Source organism: Aspergillus versicolor (assembly GCF_001890125.1).
Source record: "Aspergillus versicolor CBS 583.65 unplaced genomic scaffold ASPVEscaffold_2, whole genome shotgun sequence".
NCBI classification, from domain to species: Eukaryota; Fungi; Ascomycota; class Eurotiomycetes; order Eurotiales; family Aspergillaceae; genus Aspergillus; species Aspergillus versicolor.
Window position 1 is genome coordinate 3,817,783 of NW_024467525.1, and position 19,037 is coordinate 3,836,819.

At 49.4% G+C, this 19,037-nt stretch overlaps 8 protein-coding genes across 8 annotated transcripts; 6 read left to right on the forward strand and 2 right to left on the reverse strand.

The window, feature by feature from the left end:
- Window positions 1-407: 407 nt before the first annotated feature.
- On the forward strand, window positions 408-3,663 carry ASPVEDRAFT_163098 (uncharacterized protein; the record flags this gene model as incomplete). The annotated part of the gene is made up of 5 exons (XM_040808610.1): window positions 408-883; window positions 936-1,565; window positions 1,639-1,710; window positions 1,759-2,530; window positions 2,590-3,663. Coding segments are annotated over exons 1-5 (2,715 nt in total), but the record flags the coding sequence as incomplete, so codon positions are not given.
- A 2,841-nt stretch (window positions 3,664-6,504) lies between these two features.
- ASPVEDRAFT_125091 (uncharacterized protein) lies at window positions 6,505-8,184 on the forward strand (the record flags this gene model as incomplete). Its single annotated transcript, XM_040806240.1, has 3 exons — window positions 6,505-7,680; window positions 7,727-7,833; window positions 7,884-8,184. 3 exons carry the CDS (start codon window positions 6,505-6,507, stop codon window positions 8,182-8,184), a joined length of 1,584 nt encoding a protein of 527 aa, XP_040665032.1.
- Window positions 8,185-8,462: 278 nt separating this feature from the next.
- Window positions 8,463-9,638, reverse strand: ASPVEDRAFT_38723 (alpha/beta hydrolase). The gene has a single exon (XM_040811765.1). The coding sequence runs from the start codon at window positions 9,324-9,326 to the stop codon at window positions 8,583-8,585; it is 744 nt and encodes a 247-aa protein (XP_040665033.1). The 5' UTR covers window positions 9,327-9,638; the 3' UTR covers window positions 8,463-8,582.
- Window positions 9,639-10,025: 387 nt separating this feature from the next.
- On the forward strand, window positions 10,026-11,835 carry ASPVEDRAFT_163104 (uncharacterized protein). The gene is made up of 4 exons (XM_040808611.1): window positions 10,026-10,358; window positions 10,420-10,892; window positions 10,994-11,282; window positions 11,345-11,835. The coding sequence occupies exons 1-4, from the start codon at window positions 10,074-10,076 to the stop codon at window positions 11,669-11,671; spliced, it is 1,374 nt and encodes a 457-aa protein (XP_040665034.1). The 5' UTR covers window positions 10,026-10,073; the 3' UTR covers window positions 11,672-11,835.
- Window positions 11,836-13,210: 1,375 nt separating this feature from the next.
- On the forward strand, window positions 13,211-14,780 carry ASPVEDRAFT_508004 (Pfs domain protein). Its single transcript, XM_040814368.1, has 3 exons — window positions 13,211-14,294; window positions 14,374-14,516; window positions 14,574-14,780. Exons 1-2 carry the CDS (start codon window positions 13,310-13,312, stop codon window positions 14,490-14,492), a joined length of 1,104 nt encoding a protein of 367 aa, XP_040665035.1. The 5' UTR covers window positions 13,211-13,309; the 3' UTR covers window positions 14,493-14,516; window positions 14,574-14,780.
- ASPVEDRAFT_507992 (uncharacterized protein) lies at window positions 14,522-15,547 on the forward strand. Its single transcript, XM_040814366.1, has 4 exons — window positions 14,522-14,823; window positions 14,894-15,119; window positions 15,186-15,250; window positions 15,360-15,547. The coding sequence occupies exons 1-4, from the start codon at window positions 14,566-14,568 to the stop codon at window positions 15,384-15,386; spliced, it is 576 nt and encodes a 191-aa protein (XP_040665036.1). The 5' UTR covers window positions 14,522-14,565; the 3' UTR covers window positions 15,387-15,547.
- Window positions 15,548-16,182: 635 nt separating this feature from the next.
- On the reverse strand, window positions 16,183-16,928 carry ASPVEDRAFT_882534 (uncharacterized protein; the record flags this gene model as incomplete). The annotated part of the gene is made up of 1 exon (XM_040818267.1): window positions 16,183-16,928. A coding segment is annotated over exon 1 (652 nt), but the record flags the coding sequence as incomplete, so codon positions are not given.
- Window positions 16,929-17,409: 481 nt separating this feature from the next.
- ASPVEDRAFT_882538 (uncharacterized protein) lies at window positions 17,410-18,825 on the forward strand. Its single transcript, XM_040818268.1, has 2 exons — window positions 17,410-18,032; window positions 18,088-18,825. The coding sequence occupies exons 1-2, from the start codon at window positions 17,712-17,714 to the stop codon at window positions 18,805-18,807; spliced, it is 1,041 nt and encodes a 346-aa protein (XP_040665038.1). The 5' UTR covers window positions 17,410-17,711; the 3' UTR covers window positions 18,808-18,825.
- Window positions 18,826-19,037: the final 212 nt, after the last annotated feature.

Here is a 19,037-nt window from a genome sequence, read left to right on the forward strand (position 1 = left end):
TCTTACCCCTACTACTTATCTACTTACTCTATAAGCTTATCTTACCTACTCAGGTCGCGCGACTTTAGGGCAGTACTAGTCACCTACTAGAATAAGACAGGCAACCGCCTTGGCAGCCGTAGTTTTTTGATCGGTAGGCGCGCAGAAAAATGGCTAACCTGCACGCCAGGATTATTGATTTGCGAATCATTTCGTCCAAGCGGACACCACACAGCCGCACCCATGGCCCGAGGGGTGTTCGCGGCAGGGCTTTCATTGGCAAGTTCCCTGTGCCAACCGCCGTCCCCAGTGTCCTAATTGGTGGCCCACCCAATGCTTCGTGCAATCCTGGGCGCTTAGTCTCGATACAAGGACAAGCAATCACCCCGCGCCAAATTCAATCTTCGCCTTTTTATGTCTCTGCTGCGGACTTTTGGATTTTACACCCCTCCGATCACGGGAGTTGACCCCCCACCCTTTCTATTGAGCTTGCGCATCAGAGCGGCTCTAGAAAGGACAGGTAATGCGCCCACGAACAGACGATGGACGGATTAACCCATGAGCAGTATGCAGTGGGGTGGCTGTGTGCTCTGAAATGCGAGTTCAACGCAGCGAGGATGTTACTAGACGAAATACACAAGACGCTTGCGGGGGCTAGGGGGGACGATAACAGTTACCTACTTGGTCGCATGAAGGGCCACAATATTGTGATCGCACGCGTGGGGAAGGAGACGAATGCTGCAGCGCATGCGGCAGCGAATCTTCTTCGCAGTTTTCCCAACATTCGGTTCGGGCTCATGGTTGGCATCGGCGGGGGGGGCTCCCTCAGCGCCAAACACCAGTGATCCACGGAAGGACATTCGGCTTGGGGACGTTGTTGTCAGTGAGGCGGAGAAAGGTCACGGTAAGCTATGCCAACACCTTTGCCTGACGGTGCTAACCTGGCCGTGTTCAAGGTGGTGTCGTGCAATACGACAGGGGGAGAAGAAAGCATGATGGCGCATTGGTGATTGAATCCCACTTGAACAAGCCACCACCCATTCTCTCTCAGGCAGTTGGACGATTACAATCCGACCACGACTTTGAAGATGGCGAAATGGGCGAATACATCAGTGAGGCAGCGACGCAAGCTACCCAGCGCCCTACCCTGAGTGACTATCGGTTTCCGGGGAGAGATCGAGATTTGCTCTTCAACTCGGCTTATCCGCATGCTGGTGGAGATGATTGTTCGACATGCGATATCGGGCAGTTGTGTACTCGACTAGACCGCCAGTCAAGGGATCCTGTGGTCCATTACGGACTAATCGGCTCGAGCAATACTGTCATGAAGTCCGCGCAATCCCGCGATACATTGCGAGCCGACTGGAACGTTATCTGCTTCGAGACGGAGGCAGCAGGTCTGATGGATAACTTTCCCTGTGTTGTCGTCCGAGGTATAAGCGACTACTCCGATGACCACAAACACGATGGCTGGCAGCCCTACGCTGCTGTGGTAGCGGCTGCGTATGCAAAGGATCTGCTCAGGGTTATCACGCCCGAGCAAGTGGATACAATGGATATGCCGGTACGAGAGGTAACAAGGCGATGTAAGTAAAGCTGCCATCGATCTGAGCTGTCTAAAAGGCAGAAGTATAAGCCCTAGCTGCTGACAATCAATAGTGGATGGTCTGCAAGACCAGGTGCAGCAAGGATTTTCGCAGACACACGGCCACGTGGAAACTCTGCTTGATGGTAGGTCATGACGGAGTTCTTTTATGCATCTGAGCTGATGGGTCCCAGAGCAGGAACAGAGGAAGATGACAGAAGCCCTGGACTGGCTGTGTGCAACGGACTACGGGTCACAACAGACTGACAACCTCGAGAAGCGACACCCAGGCACCGGGCAGTGGCCTCTCGAGTCCGCCGAGCTCCGGCGGTTTCTTGACGAGGACAGGCAGACTTTGCTCTGTACGGGCATGCCGGGGGCGGGCAAGACAATACTTGCCTCCATCGTTGTGGATCATCTCCTTACAAGATGTGACCATGATCCTAGCATTGCCGTTGCCTACGTCTATTGCAGTTATCAGCGAAGCAACGACCAGAGTGCCCACCACATGCTTGCTAGCCTTCTTAAGCAGATAATTCGGAAGCGTTGTTCGCTACCAGACAACGTAAAGGCGCTCCATCTGCGACATAAAAGGCAGGGGACTCGGCCATCGCTCCATGAGATTTCCACAGCCTTGCAGTCAGTGGCGGCCAGCTATTCCAGGGTCTTTATCATCATCGATGCACTCGATGAATGTCAGAAACCCGATGGCTCCCTTTCAACCTTCCTGTCAGAGATGGTGTCATTGCAAAAGAGAGCCAAGGCCAGTGTTCTTGCTACCTCTCGATTTATCCCGCGAAACACAGACGCATTTGACGGATGTCCGGTCCTCCAAGTCCGTGCCGATGAATCAGACCTATGCAAGTACGTAGATGGCCAAATGTTTCGACTCCCCGAATTTGTCGCTAGTTGCCCGGAGCTCCAAGATGAGATCAAAGCTGCGGTTACCAAGGCGGCCAACGGCATGTATGCGAATATCCCCGTTCCAAAGCTAGCTTGAGACGGTATTCTGACCACTATTATAGGTTTCTCCTGGCGCAATTCCACGTCGACTCACTGGTTGGAGAGAAATCAGACAGATCAATCCGCGCTGCCTTGGACAGCCTACCAACAGGATCCGGGGCAATTAGCCAGACATATGATTTGGCCATGGAGCGTGTCGAAGCGCAAATAGGCAAAAGCCCCTTGCTCGCGAAAGAGGTCCTCGCCTGGCTGACGTGCGCACGACGGACGCTCACAACCAAGGAGCTCCGACATGCACTTGCCACCGAAGTGGGTGAGAGCAAGCTACACGAGGACAATCTGCCGCAGTTGAATGATTTGGTCTCGGTATGTCGCGGACTGGTTACGGTTGACCACGAAAGCCAGGTCATCCGCCTAGCTCACTACACGACGCAGGAATACTTTGAGCGGACGCAGAAAAGATGGTTTCCTGACGCCCACGACGCGATTACAGATGTTTGTGCCACATATCTATCGTTCGATATATTTGCCAGTGGCCGCTGCGCGTATTCGTCGGCGGTCGAACGACGACTGGAGGACAGCCCGCTATATCTGTACGCTGCATACAACTGGGGATACCATGCCTCCTTATCCTCCGCTTGCCCCAACAGCGTGATCGAGTTTCTGAAGAAGCCTGCCCAAACGGACGCGGCGAGCCAGATATTATTCGCCACCTTTATGACCCTGCCCCACATGCTATATGCGCCGTACTTGAGAGGTCGTCACTTGCTGGACTTTAACATGGCCTCGATAGATTATCATGGCGACGAGCCGATGGAAGCCACGGGCCTTCATTTGGCAGCATATCTTGGGGTTACAGGCGCTGTCCAGATCTTCCGGGACAGAATCAATATCAATGCTCAGGATGTCAGGGGGCGAACGCCGTTGTCGTATGCCGCAGAGAGCGGCAGGGTCGGGGCTGTTGAGCTGCTGCTAGAGAGGAACGCAGACCTGCATCTACCAGATTCCGAGGGAATAACACCGCTGATATATTCCGCGCGAGGTGGGTTTCAGAAAACATTACAGTTACTAGTCAATCGCGGTGCGAACGTCAACAGCACAGATGAACTTGGGAGAACACCATTAATCTTAGCCGCGTCGATGGATTACTGCTCCATAATTCAGATACTGGTCGACAATGGAGCCAGCCTTCATCCTGTGGATCATTTGGGAAACACTTGTCTTAAGTGGGCAGTGTTCAAGAATTGCCCCGAGGCGGCTCTCATGCTGCTTAGGAAAGACCCAGGGGCGACCACCCATCCAGGTGGGTGGCTACCCGTAATCAACTGGGTTATAGAGAGGGGCCATCGCAGCCTTCTGAGTGTGCTTATTGAACAGGGACTAGCAAATGACTCGGAGGCGCATACCGGTCACAGACGCTCGGCTATGTTGAAAGCGGCTGCACACGGTGACCAAGCAGCAGTAAAATTACTACTTGCTGCAGGTGCAACCGTTAACCCGGATGGAATCGTTGAGGCCTCGCCTTTATCGCTTGCTGCGCTTAATGGACACCAGGATATGGTTTGTCTGCTTCTGGAAAACGGCGCCAGAGTCAGTCAAGAACTCCCATATGGCCGAACGCCTTTGGTGTCCGCAGTTCGCTCGGGCAATGCAGGCACAGTGGAGGTGCTTCTTGATCACGGCGCAGACATCGACGTCGAGGATGGTAACCACTGGACACCATTATCCCATGCCATACACAGTCGTGATCTAGCCATAGCAAAGTTGCTGCTAGGCAACGGTGCCAATCCGGACTTTATGGGTACCAATGGGCGATCGTTGCTAATGTCAGCAGTGGCCGATGGAGATAAACATGTGGTAATCCTTCTCCTAAAGTATGGGGCTGATATTGATGTGCAAGATACGAATGGCCATGCGGCATTATCCCATGCAATTCGGAAACATCGTCTTGAGATGGCCAGACTACTATTGCAGAAGGGCGCCAATTGCGAAGCAAGAGATAGGAATGGCCAAACGCCCTTGATTCAAGCGGTAGTCGAACAGCAGGAGGGAATTGTTAGACTGCTTCTTAGCCATTGTGCCAAGAATGACGCCCAGGACGTGCATGGCCGAACCTCTCTGTGGCATGCTGCTGGACAAGGGAATGAGACTATAGTTAAACTCGTCCAAAATGATACCGTTCTCAATTTGAGCGATGAGGTCGGCTACACGCCGTTGGCCAAGGCCATTATGGGTGGGCATATGAACGTGGCAAAGCTGCTCCTGGAATCTCACGAGGACAGCATCTTGATTCACGCTGATCATGGCGAAGCCTTTCTTGCGTGGGCGGCGAAGAATGGAGACAGTCCGGTGGTGCAAGCCTTGGTCCGGAAAGGAATAAGCCCTAATTTCAGAAGCCAACATGGCCAGACCCCATTGTGTTTAGCTGCGAGAGAAGGACATATTTCAGTGGTTAGGCTGCTTCTTACAAGCCACGCTCATCCAGACGCGGCGGATAGTCTCGGCCAGACGCCCCTTCTACGAGCTGCAACAAAGGGATACCACTCAATAATCGAAGAGCTCCTGAAATTTGGCGCAAGCGTCAATTCGACAGAAAGACATGGTCAAACGCCGCTAATCCAGGCTGCAAAGCATGGACACGACAGGGTAGTCAGGCTACTCCTTCAGAACCACGCCGAGGTGGATACAGCAGATGGGGATAGCCAAACGGCACTACTACATGCTGTAAAAAGAGGGCACAATGCAGTTCTCAGGCTCCTGATCAATTACCATGCGAACGTAAATTTAGCCGACCAAAATGGTCGGTCGCCGCTGTCATGGGCGGCAATGCATGGCCATGATACCACTATAGAGATACTCCTTCACCATGGAGCCACCGCTGACCACAAGGACCGCAGCCACAAGACTCCACTCGCGATGGCGGCACTCAAGGGCCATGCCTCTACAGTCCAACTTCTGCTGGGAAGAGATGTGGACATCGAGGCCGAGGACGAATCAGGCCGTACGCCGTTGTTCTGGGCAGTCTATTGGAACAGCATAGCATCTACACGAGTGCTACTCGCCAGGGGAGCCGATCCACGGCGGCTGGATCGAAATAATCGGACCCCTCTCGCGTGGGCCGTGGAACGGGGCCAAACAACAATGGTAGGCCTTTTTCTCAAACACGACGAGACGTTACTACACCAAGACGAATATGGGACACCACTTCTCCTAAGGGCAGCTAAGCATGGGCATGCGGACGTTGTCCAGCTCCTTCTTGACCAAGGGCAGGATGTGGACTTGATTGACCTTGAGCACGGTCGGTCAGCCCTGTGGTACGCTGCGGACGGAGGGTATCCAGACGTCGTGCGGCGCCTTCTTGCCAGCAATGCGACGATAGACTTGCCTGATAATGACAGCCGTACGCCATTGGCGAGAGCTCTGGCGCAGGGCCATCGGGCTGTTGTGGATCTTCTAGCAGAACACACAAAGGGCCGACTCGAGAATTAAACGTGGTTCAAATCTGAATTGCTGCTTGAACCCCTGAACGGAAACCAAAACCGGCCCCGTAGGTACTTTTTGACCTTCAGGCTTAACCCTGGGTTTCTATGCTTAATTAGTATGGTATACAGTAGCCGAGGTACTAAATTACAATATCTACATATGAGCTTGTTTCGTGATAATTTAATATACGCTAAAAACATGAAAATATATAATCCTGATTCCCGCAAAGTTGTCTTTAATTGTAGTCTTAAATATTCACAGTACAATAAAATAATACTCCCTGTAAGAATTAGATATATATAGTAAAAAGCTATAGATAATCTATCTTTTTATAACAAGTTGATTATTTTACAGTTTTATAAAATAGCTTTTATACAGACAATAATGCCAAGCGTAATGTTTGATCGCGACTGATTACGTCATGTCGGAGCCGATTGCATTTACCGACTCGGTCCCATCACGGATCATTCATGCACTTCCTAACACAAGCAGAGATGAAGCAGGCTAGTGCACCTGTGTTGACATGCTCCGTGTGCTCTGAGACATTTCGAAGAGCCGAGCACCTGAAACGACATACGTTAACTCATATCGATGACAAACCACATACTTGTTTATTCTGCGACTCTCGGTACAAGCGATCCGATGCATTGCGACGACACTGGAAGACTTGTCCACAACGAGTAGCGTCCGGTATTCAGATCCCAAAGCGCAGCTTATCCGGAAAGCGAAAACAAGCATGCGATCAGTGTACCTCTCGTAAGCGAGCTTGTAGTGCGGGGCAGCCATGCTCCGAGTGCTCTCTACGGGTCACGGAATGTACCTATAATGGCGCACAAGCGCTCCGGAGGCTCTCGGAGGGCAGTAGTCAGAGACAGCCAGATACATTAGCAGACAGCGTCCAGTCGCGTCGTCAAAGACAGAAGACTTGGAAGAATGACGACCTCAACTCCCATACACAAAACGCACAGGCTTCGCAGACTCGGTTCGATTTCCTTCTCAACTTCACCCAAGCCGCTGGACTCAACGAGGCGTATAACTATGGCACAAGCCAGTTATCTCCAGTCGATGTAGATTTTGACAATCTAGCATCCGAAGGCTTTCCATTCGAAGACTCTACGGTCTCAAACCCATTCAGCTGCTATCTAAACGAAGTGGCCAGTCTCTGGGGAGATATTGATCTTTCTTCATTGATGGTTGACAAGTCGAGTCAATTGTGGGAACTACTGAGCCAAAAGTCCAATCATTTCGACCTGTATTCTCTTGACATGGTCGGGTTCCTCTCGCCGCAAAACCTGACGCGGTGTCTTGATTTGTTCTGGAGTCGTTGGTATCGGCACTGTCCGATCATCCACAGAGCGACTTTTGACTTGGGGAACTGCTGGATTTTACTCTTCGCAACAATGGCACTTATCGGAGCATGCATGTCTCCTCAACAATCAGATCATCAAGCTGCAAAGCACCTTTTGGATGTGGTGGAAGAGCTCATATTCTCAGGCCCGCTGTTCTCAGAGGTAGCTTTCACTGGAACGAGGAAGGATGATCAATTGGGTACCCGCCAGAATGTCGAAACATTACAAGCAGCTTGCTTCATGTGCCTGTTGCAAAAATGGGAAGGGAGTGACTCCGCCAAACTACGAATGCAGCGGCATCGATTCACTTCGTTCGTTGCGGTAAGATAGATGCACTTCCATGTTTACGGAGGACTGACAAGAGCAGACGACAAGAGCAATGGGCCTGTCTCAAGCAACCCACAGCCGAAGCATGGGTACAATGATCAACGATGCTCAGTGGAGAGAATGGATATTGAAGGAGGAGATGATTCGGTAAGACGTTGCGCTCCCCAGCCGAAAATGAACATAGCTGATCCAAACAGCACTTTCAACCATATATTCCTGCTCGATTCTGCGTTTGTGATATTCCACAACGCTGTTCCGCGCATGGTCTTGCAGGAAATGACTATTGACCTCACATGCCCCGAAGCTGTCTTCCAAGCACCAACACCTGAGGAGTTCATGATTGCAATCCAGTCCCATCCTATCCGACCCACGCCTCCTCTACTGACTGACTGTATTCGCACACTATGTGCAGATCACCCCGATCCGGCGATACTGACCCATATTCACAGCGAGAGCGCTCTTAATTTGTTTACTTTTGCGACAGGTAAGTGCCCATAAAACATCCATCAAATGACGCTTACCATTCTGTAGCGATTCATGGTCTTATCTTCCATCAACTAAGAGCGTTCTCGCCTCTTCCTCTGGCGACTGGGCCTTTAAAAAGGGCGCTTGATCGCTGGGAAGATGCGTGGACGAGCAGTACTGAGGGTCTCTCACATTCGAAGGCCTTCCCCCATCGTGCCAGAGAATTCGCTCTACTTGCGCGAGTCCATATTGAGAAATCACACCTGTCTACGGACGAGTGGAACGCAATGGTCAAGAACCTGCCGGAACATGTCTCGCAGAAACCGGGCGAACATCTAGCTACCTTCGATCAAACGGACATGGATCAAGTGGCAGGTCTTATATTAGCTGTTGAACATCTAGATCTGAAATGAGATATGGCTATTGAGAGCTCACACAGCTTTTTCCAGTGCCGTGATGACGCGTCTAAGACAGTCTTTAATCGCCGTATCCTCACCCGCAACTTCTTTCGCGTCAATATCAACCTCACCCTTGGCCTCAAAACCGTGGCCTTGGCCCTTCGCTATCTCCAGATGCACGTTGATTCCAAGCGAAATCATTCTTTCAGCGACCGAAGTACTCTGATCGAGCCCGACCAGTACATCATCATCGCCATGCAACAGGACAGTCGGAGGAAAGTCTTCCATCAGTCCGAAAGACACCGGAAACAGGGTCCGATATCGTTCGGGAATCGCGTCAGCGCCCTGCTCGGCAATCTGCCCGGCCAAACCCGGAGTCCGCGTAAGCAAATCCGGATACTTCGCAGCCTGATGCAAAGCGCGAATCCACCTGAACCGCTGATCAGTGGGAGGGCTTTCCGGGAAGGCGTAGCCGTCAAGCGCCTTGCCACTATTCATGGCTGCGTCGATTTCCTCTAATGCGATGGGCAGGTCCGCGATCACAGCGCGGAGAGGTGTACCCGGCTCAATATATCTCGTGCTTGCGGGATCAAGCATTCCATAGATAGAGAGCACCGCTAGTGGTCGTGGACATTCAGGGTGTGCTGCGGTGGCCAGGGCGAGATACCCGCCTGCACTTGATCCTGCGATTATAATGCGATCGCTGATGTTCTTATGAGTCCACTGGACTGCGTCGAGAGCGTCGGAGAGGACTTCAAGCCCGGTAGATTCTGGCATCAAACGGTATGAGGCCGTTGCGTATGTCCAGCCGCGGGCCTGGCAGGCGTTGATCAGCCAGTGAGGCGGGAACGTGGTTTTCTCTCCGATAACCTATACAGCATTTATTAGTGTCCGTGTAGCTATTGTATAATAGAGCCAAATCCTACCAGGAACCCTCCGTGGAAATGAAGAAGCGTAATACCGTTTTCCGGAGCATTCGGCGGTTTTGAGATGTCGATGGTGAGAGATACTCCGGCGCCTACTTTGAATGTATGCGTGGAAGTCTGGGGGCCTGCCATGTTGGCGACGTTACACAGCTCAACCTAGCCACAAAGAAATAGTATAATATTTCCCTTATTTTAGAGCAAAGGCGATGATCTTATCAGCATTCCCCTCGGGCCAGAGTGTGGGTGAACTCCGCGAAAGACCCTCGGTGGGGCACCGCTACTGTGAGCGGCCCCAGATCCCCAGCTAGGGTATGCTGAGGATGTGTGGGTGAGTCCCGCGGACACACGGCTAACATATCATTACCATTCTTGGTTTCCTGATGGTCGATCTGCCTATTACTGGAGATGCACTACCGAGTGCAGCAACCGAGATCTAGCATATAAAACATCATTGTCTGGTATGGCTAGTTGTACTTGGACAGCCCTCTCCAACATGACTTACAACACCCTCTTGAGCATGGTGAGCATCACCACATCCGACACTCGGACCATTATCAGCATACTATCCACAGCTATAATCTTGATCTATGTTATTTATATGAGATTCTTACACCCCTTGAGCAAATATCCTGGACCATTACTCGCCTCCCTCACCAACACCTTCAAGGCGTACTATGTTTACAACGCAATATTGCATGAGAAGCTGCTTGAGCTTCATATGCAATACGGTCCCGTCGTACGCGTTGGCCCCAATCATCTTCATCTTTGGGATGCCGAAGCAATCGCACCAATCTATAAGGGAGGGCGTAGTATGGGCAAGACGGAGTTTTACGACGCCTTTACTGCGTTTAACCCGAATCTGTTTGGGGGGACGAATGAGGATGTATGGGCTTTCCCCTTAGCATGATATTTATGAAGCTAATGTATACGTTCCGTTACAATAGATCCATTCCCTCCGTCGCAGACAACTTTCCCATGGATTCTCCCAAGTCTCTATCCAGAAGCTTGAACCTCTGATTGAAGGGCAGATGGAGATCCTCATTGACAAGCTCCACGCTCTCGCGAGGAGTGGAGAAGCATTCGATTTTAAGAACATGCTCTCGTTGTATGTGCTTGATATTCTAGGAGAGGTGGCATTCAGCAAAGCCTTCGGTGTACAAGAAAGAGGAGAAGCAGAGGAGCTCCACGCTATCAACGACCATCTTCTGCTGGCAGGTGTCATTGGCGAACTACCTTGTCAGAATTTATGGAAAACGCTGGCGAGAATTTCGCCTGTGTCTTGGATGAGACGCTTGCTCAAGAGCCGGAATAATCTTAAGAATGTGTGTGCGAAGTGCGTCAAGTTCAAGATTAACAATCCTTCAGAGCGCCCGGATCTGCTGAAGAGCCTTGTTGAAGCTGTTGATCCGGCGACTGGGTCTCGTTTGACTGAGCAGGAGATTAACTCTGAGGCATTTGCTGTTCTGTATGACCAACTCTACATGAAAGCCTCTAAAAGCAATACGCTAACAACTGTAGTGTCGCCGGATCCCACTCAACATCAGGGACCCTGACCCTTCTTCTCTGGCACCTTGTACAGAACCCCGAAATGCTGGCTGCTGTGCAAAAGGAAATCCAAACAAACCTGGGCCCTCTCGGAGACCACCAAATTTGCTATCCAATCCAAGGCCTAGAGGCGTCCTTGCAATACACTATGGCCTGCGTCCGAGAGAACTTCCGCCTCAACCCCGTCTTCACCATGCCCTTGTGGCGTCGTGTGGGCTACCCGGGTGGTATCAATATCGGAGACCACTATATCCCTCAGGGAGTAAGTTTGTTTTTTCCCTGTCCTTAACGGATGTGAGTTGAATGAGAACTAATAACCCCTAGACGAGCGCCTGTATATCGAACTACGTCCTCCACCACAATCCTGCTATCTGGGGCGCGGACTACGACTCATATAATCCCAACCGCTGGCTTGACGAGACTTACAACAAAGAAAAGGGGAAATACCTAATCCCCTTCAGCGTTGGACACCGCATGTGCATAGGAAGGAATCTAGCCATGACGAACATTCTCAAGACGCTCACTACGCTGCTGAGCCAGTTCGATTTCCAACCCGTGCAGAAGCAGAGCAGGGTTGGGGTGCGTAGCTCCGGGATTGGAGAGATGAAGGGGGAATTCTTGTGTCGGGTCTCATTGAAGAGAGACCGTTGAGTGACTCGCCTGGATATATTGTAAGCTAAACAGCCAAAGTGGGTATTTTCGAAACTGTGGGTGTGAGAGTTTATCCACTTGCTTCCTCTCCAGTTTCTATACAAATCAACTTAGATACTGTATCAAGAGTCAAATCATGGCTCCAACGAATAAAAAACAAAAACATACAACAGCTGGGATTCGCATGTGGTCACCCACCATACTACTAACCAGCCGGCGTGTGGCTTTAACGCGGCCAAAAGTCGGGTGCGTGCCGCCCGGGTGAGTTTTGGGTGAGGCCGCTTTACGGTCCCAAGTAGACGCGCTTACGGTTACGGGCAAGACTGTATATGAGCGAGTGGGAGAGAAACACGTGGTTCGCTGCCTGAGGCACTCAAAACACTTGGCTCCTAATTAGGCAGAGTCCACGCCTAATACGAAACATCGAGTAGTTACTGAACTGAAATCACTAGTCAACGATCTTATTCTATACAAGCGGGCGCACTCCATTGATGTTAGCAATGCTTGGCGGCCGCGAAAAGATCGTCTCTGATTTACTGGCAAGGGATTCGGTTAATATAGACTATCTGGACTTTAATAATCGAATGTTGTTGTTATATGCCACAGATCTAGGTTATGTTGATATAGCGCGATTCCTTGTTGGGGCAGTCAGTACCGGGAACCGAATGACCGCCGCTCGGATCCGACCTTTTTAGGTCTATCGATGCCTTTGGGCCAAATCCTGAATGGCCCTCTTGGCATCGCTGATATATGACCTTTGGGAATCGCTGCTCTTCCTGATCTCCAGCGATTGGTTTCTGAATCAATTAGCATACAAACTCTCCTTCCTATTTCGTATATTATTCGTAGCCGGCATCTCGTTGCTCGCTAGGACATCGCCGCGAGTGAAGACCGACTGACAACAGCCGCCAATCCGACCTCGCCGCTTACATGTCACCCTGCGGAACGGTTATTATGTATCCTGTACCCAATACCAAGAGCACACTAGGCCTATTCTATAGGTATCTGACCGGAATCTTCCCCGCATCACTGGGGAATAGTATTTCAACCAGGGATTTGAAGAAAATGACATGTAATACTAGATAAAAAAGCACGTACCATGAAAGAGTACTCCGAATTCCGCTAGATTACCTTTATGTTGGCCTTGCACTGACTCCCGTAGGTGGCACTGCCCCATCTCGCAACACGACAAATCCTCACTATGGTGCAGAGGATATCAACCAAGTACTTTCTTGGCCTGAACTCAAATACTCCTCAATCGTCCCATGATATGGTGTCCCTTTGCAATGGAAACTGAGCGCGGGCCTAAGTATACAGCCACTATCGGAATCGGCTTGACAGACACAATACATCACTCTCTTTTGGCCCCCATTGTCAGGACGTTAGCGCAGATCAATGTATGGTATTTTACTTTGCAACGGAATTCGTATTGCGTATGATATAGAACACCATGGAATCTTACAGAAACCAGTGTGAGTCGAGAGCCTCATGTCCAACCTCATCACCTTTGAACCCCACTCCTATCAAACCATGACATCTTTTCCCACCGCCTGCGCTCCATGAAACCGTGATTTATCCAAGAACCTGTTATATCAGCGATCACTTTATGGTAAATACCAGATCATTTATCATCCAATCATGGACACCAGGGCTCCCCTTACCCATGACGACTATACCGTCGGATGGATATGCGCCTTGCCTGTGGAAACGGCAGCTGCGAATCTGATGTTGGACAAACTCCACCCCCCTTTGCCTAGCTTGCGGGCGGATGAAAATACATATATCCTTGGAAGCATCGGAGAACACAATGTTGTGATTGCTAGCTTGCCAGGTGGTGCATATGGTAACACATCAGCTACATCAGTTGGGATGCAGTTACTGTCTAGTTTTCGCGCTATCCGTATCGGTCTCATGGTTGGTGTCGGCGGCGGCGTACCGAGCAGTAATGCAGATATTCGGCTCGGCGATATTGTTGTCAGCCAGCCAACAGCCACATCGGGGGGCGTGATCCAATACGATCTTGGAAAAGTGCTCAGCGGTGGTAGATTTGAGCGGACAGGATCACTTAACCGGCCTCCAAAGGTTTTATTAACTGCTCTTGCTACGCTCAAAGCCTACCACATGACAAGAGATAGCCGGGTGACTGAGTTCATTTCTGACATCCAAGCCAAAATTCCAGCTCACAAGGCTATGACATTTGCACGACCAACCCAAGAAGATTGTCTATTTCAAGTGGAGTACAATCATATCGTATCTAATACATGTCTCAATTGTGACCGATCCAAACTATCTCCACGGTCTCACCGAGAAAACAAGGATCCAGTTATTCACTATGGCCTCATTGGATCTGGGAATCAGGTAGTGAAAGATGGAAGGTGGCGTGATAAGCTGGCTCGGGACTTAGGGGTGTACTGCTTAGATATGGAAGCGGCCGGACTCCTGAATGACTTTCCATGTTTGGTTGTTCGGGGCATTTGTGACTATGCCGACTCTCACAAAAATAAAGAATGGCAGGGGTATGCCGCGGCCGTGGCCGCAGCTTATGCAAAAGAGCTTCTCTTGGTGGTTCCAACTGATCAGATTGCTACAACCCCAACAGCACGAGACACTCTCGCAGACTCTGGTGAGAGCCTCTAATATCGGCCCACGGACCATTTTCCAAACTCGAACTGATTGCTAAATGATTTCATATACAACTAGAGCCCACCTCAACGCCGGTGATTCCCAGTCCCCTAGGACGACAGCAGGAGCAAACCCTCGGTGCAAATCACAAAAGCACCGTCAATTCTTTCAACTGGCCAGGCTCCGCTGCTATGCTTGAAAAGAAGACTGCGAACGCCCTGATGTAAGGTTTCCCCTGTGTGTTAAAAATAGAGGATAAAAGCTAATAGCCTATGAACAGTGTAATTGATGCAGTAAATCAAGATAACTCAGTTATTACTCTTTCAGCAAATACTATGGAGGTCCTTCAACTCCAGTCTGGTGATACTGTCCTGGTTAAGGAGAGTAGGGACAAGACTACTGCTTTAATTGTTATATCTGATAACAAAATGGAGGATGGATATGCTTGTGTTAACCATGTTGTGCGTAACAACCTTGGTATCAAACATGGTGATATTGTCAGGGTCTATCCTTGTGATGATATAAAATATGTAAGCTTTAAACTTCTCTTTTTCTTGTTATAAGTCTTATTTAAACTAACTTTGCTCTTTTGTTACTTAGGCTAAGCATATTGCTATCCGGCCTGTGCTAGATACTATGGAAGGCTTTACAGGCTCTCTTTTTGAGGACTACCTTGCTCCTTACTTCCGGGACCATTACCGGCCAGTTCACCAGGATGATCTGTTTACTATACAACACGATGATCGTGAGGTGGAATTTAAGGTCATAGAGCTTGACCCTCCGGAGTATGGTATTGTTGAGGAGCAGACACTTATTCATTGCGATGGTGAGCCAATTCAGAAGGATCTGTGGCAATGGTAATGGTGACGATAAGCGTGCCGTAATGACAAAGCGAGCAACAGGCAGCATTGTCACAGGATCCGAACTAGACCTCGGCAGGTCCCATGGGACCCATCCATGGGAATTTCCATGGGCCTATATAAACGGGAGATGGAACATCACTTTATATCCATGGACGGGTGGTTATCATGAAGCAGGACGAACAGTTATCTTGGCATGGATTCACAGCAAATTCCTGTATCAATATGCTTGAAAATAGCCTCATTGAATACTATAAACCTGGTTTAATATTCTAGCAGGATAACGCGCGAATATATATAGTAGAGATAGTACAGAAGTGGTTTGAAAATTATAGTATATAGGTTATTAATTAGCCTCTACACTTACCTGATATAAACCTAATAGAATATATTTAGCACTATCTAAAATACTATCTAATAAGGGATTACCCAAATATCTATCTATAAGAAAGAATCCAGATAGATTAGATATGATTTTATAAAGTAATTATCTATTTATGGGAGAAGGTTGACTAGGGGGTTATTAATAGTCTTATTAGATTAATGCAGCGCTGCCTGTAGGCAGTAATTAAGGCTAAGGGTTAGTATACTAAATATTGATCCTGTCTATCGATTGCACTTTATATAGAGTTGAAACACCAAGAATTCATGGAGATATTAAAGTTTAAACGTATGGAGAAATTAACATTTTCGGAAGCTGTAACCAGACTTTTGACTTACTGGTGTAGGCAAGAGGCAGATTGCATTCCAGACACGGCCCGAGCCCGGCTTCTGTTACAGTGCATAATCGCCTTCAGAAACCAGTCGAATGAGATCGCGATGCGGGCTCTTGATTGCACGAGTAATAGTCTTTGTGCCAGTGGGCTGTCTTTGTGGGCTTTGTGCCAACTGTGGACAGCCGCTGCAGGCTGTGGATGCAGTGGATTGAGCCCCAATAACACTATAAAAAGCCCATGTCTACCACCACCTCCAGCTCATCACTCACTCTGACAACCTCACTCTCCTCCCAATCCTCTCTACCAGCCCTTTCACCACCATAAAGACCACCGTCGCCTTCCTCTCCGTCCTCTCCAGCGTCCTCGCCAAGGAGAATATTATCAGCAGCACCGAGACTAGTATAGAGGAGTATCTCTACTGGATTAACCTGCTCTAGGGTAGCTCCCTTATCTATAGTAGTAGTATTATTAATAACAAGTATATTATAACTACTAGCTACTATACTAAGGGCTAGACTACTAGTAACCTGAGTATCTATACCAGCTTCTTCTTCTCTAACTCTGGTAGTGCTACTATCAGCACCCCCTCTATCACTGTATACCCTGACTACAACGCGCAGAACCTTAATAATAATATTACTATCCTTACTCTCTCTAAGCAGCTTGAGTATAGTGATGGTATTACTGCTGTTAAGCTCCCTGCGGGCAACAGCTCCCTCCCCTCTACCAGTACTGTTAGTAATATTACTAGCTGGGGTGCGCTTAAGGAGGGCAGCAAGGTCTCTCCTATCCTGTAGTTTATCGGGGTCCCTGTTATTAATAAGAAGAAGTATGCCTAGAACTACTAGGGCTTTTATATGATTACTGCTAGTATGCTCTATACTAGTGTAGAGAAGGGTAGTAAAGATAGCTGATAGAGTGACTAGTGGCTCTTTTATCTCTGATAGTATCTTTATTAGCATCATCTTCTCAGGTAACAGCTGTGCCGGCGCTGGATACCCTGGTATCTACTCCAGCCTGGCTTACTTCCGTGACTTCATCCGCGGCGTTACTGGTGTTTAAACGATTCGATCTGACCTCTCTTCACCCGTACTTGTAACTGGGTTGGGATATATATACTTGACAGACATGTTTATAGTGATCTAGGGGCTTCATCTAGGTCCCAAATAGGAATACCTTGAATCGTTAAAACCCCAAATCATGATAACTGATGACGCCAATGTCACATTAGACAGAGTATTAACTAAGTTATCATGCAAAAATGTGAATACAGCTCACACTAACTTACACTTTATTTTAGCTGGCAGAATAGGTTCAACTAGGATTAATTAGGAAGTGGTTGGTTCCTTATACTTACTAACGAAATTCCCGGGTGAGTCACACACCCAAGTGAATATACACTGCTAGGCCTATTATATGACCAGTTTCGGGGCAGGCGGCAGTTTGAACAAGGCCACTTCACCTGTAACCTACTTGTCTGCACAAGGGTTCTTGGAGCAGCCAAACTGCAGAAGGCTGCCCGTTTCCAGAGCGCAAGCACACAACATCCAAAAGGCATCAACTAATAATCACGCTGACGTGTCTCTCGGTGCCAAGAGATCATGATCATTAAATTGAGGCTGTGTCCAGCGTGGACTGGATGAGCTGCTCTCGTATTGCCACCTAGTAGAGTAATGATTGGCACCCAGAAGGTTAGATGTGCCATCTAAGAGAAGAGCCTCTCCGGCCCAAAAAGCTCTGCTTCTCGCTGTTTTGATTGAGAAAAAAGCAAGTCGCTTTCTGGAGTTTTCGTTTCGTTCGCAGGGCATCCTCAAAAGATCTCGAGAAAAGTACCGATTCAGTATGACAGACGCAAGCGTGGGGGAGGAGCAAGCGCTCCATAATCTATGCGTTTCTGCTTTCACGGCAGAGTACCAACACGACTATCAGAATGCTAGTTCGCTTCACCAGTCATCCGTCGCGCAGCTTTCACAGGCCCTCCAGAAGGCCGGCATGCTCGACCATAACAAGAAGCGCGTGCTGCGACGGAAAATCAAAATCCACCAAGGTCGACTCCAAAACCTTAACCAGCAGCAAGCTCGCCCTTTCCTTTTGGTCGTCCCCCAGAGCAGGAAGGATATGGTCGAGGAGCAACTTCGTCGCGGTGTTGTGACGATTGGTTTGGTAAAGCCTCGGCTTCAGTCCAAACGAGCCTACAGACTAATTTGATACACTGCAGGAGGATATGGTTCTCGGAAAGCACAAGCGCGAATGCGCTCAGAACCCAAAGGCGACAATTGAGCCGTTTTTTCAATATCTCCTACAACCGCAGGTGTCGTTTTATACGCCAACAGTGGACTTCTCTGTCCCGACCCTGAAGTTCGACATCACTGGAGACGCTGAGAATACACCCTTCGTACCCTCTCACTGGTGCTCCACCAAGGTCAAGGTGTTTGGGAGTGACGAGAATCTCTATATCTGCGAGGGCCTCAAGTACAAGAAGCGACAAATGCCAGTCGTTTCGATCTCCCGAGCCTCCGATTATCCCAGTCCCTTCGTCACAACTCGCGTTGGCCCGGCCTACTGGAATCTGAGCGGCCGTAATATGCAGCACACAACGAGCTACGGCAGTGTAATTCCGGAGAACTCAGACCGGAATAAAGAATGGGCCCCGCGGCGCTTCACATTCGGTGGGCGTCGGTTCGTCTGGAAACCTTACCCTGAGGTAGGCCGTGACGCCGAATATCTCTGTGAGGTTCGCTCCGAGCGGCCAAAGCCGGGTAGTAAAACGGGCAAGATTGAAGATGAGGTGTTTGATGCTAAATTGGCGTGGACGTCCGACCACAGGTTCTTCAAAGCAACTCAGCTTGAGATCGTGGGTGGACTGGATCCGTTCTTCCGAGAGTTTATATTTGCCAGCCAGTGTACAAGGCTTCTTATTACGAAATACGGGCACTAATTAGGCATAATGTTCCCCTGTTGATGCAGGATTCTCGGCCATGGTGGCATCCCCTGCTGGGGTCGGAGGCTTAGTCCTATCTATTTGGTGTCCTTCGGTGCTCTCAAGCTAGTTGAGCACATGGTTCACCATGATCTTAAAGCAATTGGATTTCCTAGCTAAGGCTGTCTCCCGCTCCTTTAATAGATAGTTAATCACTATTCCCATCTGCTGATTAGTCTTGTAGAGAA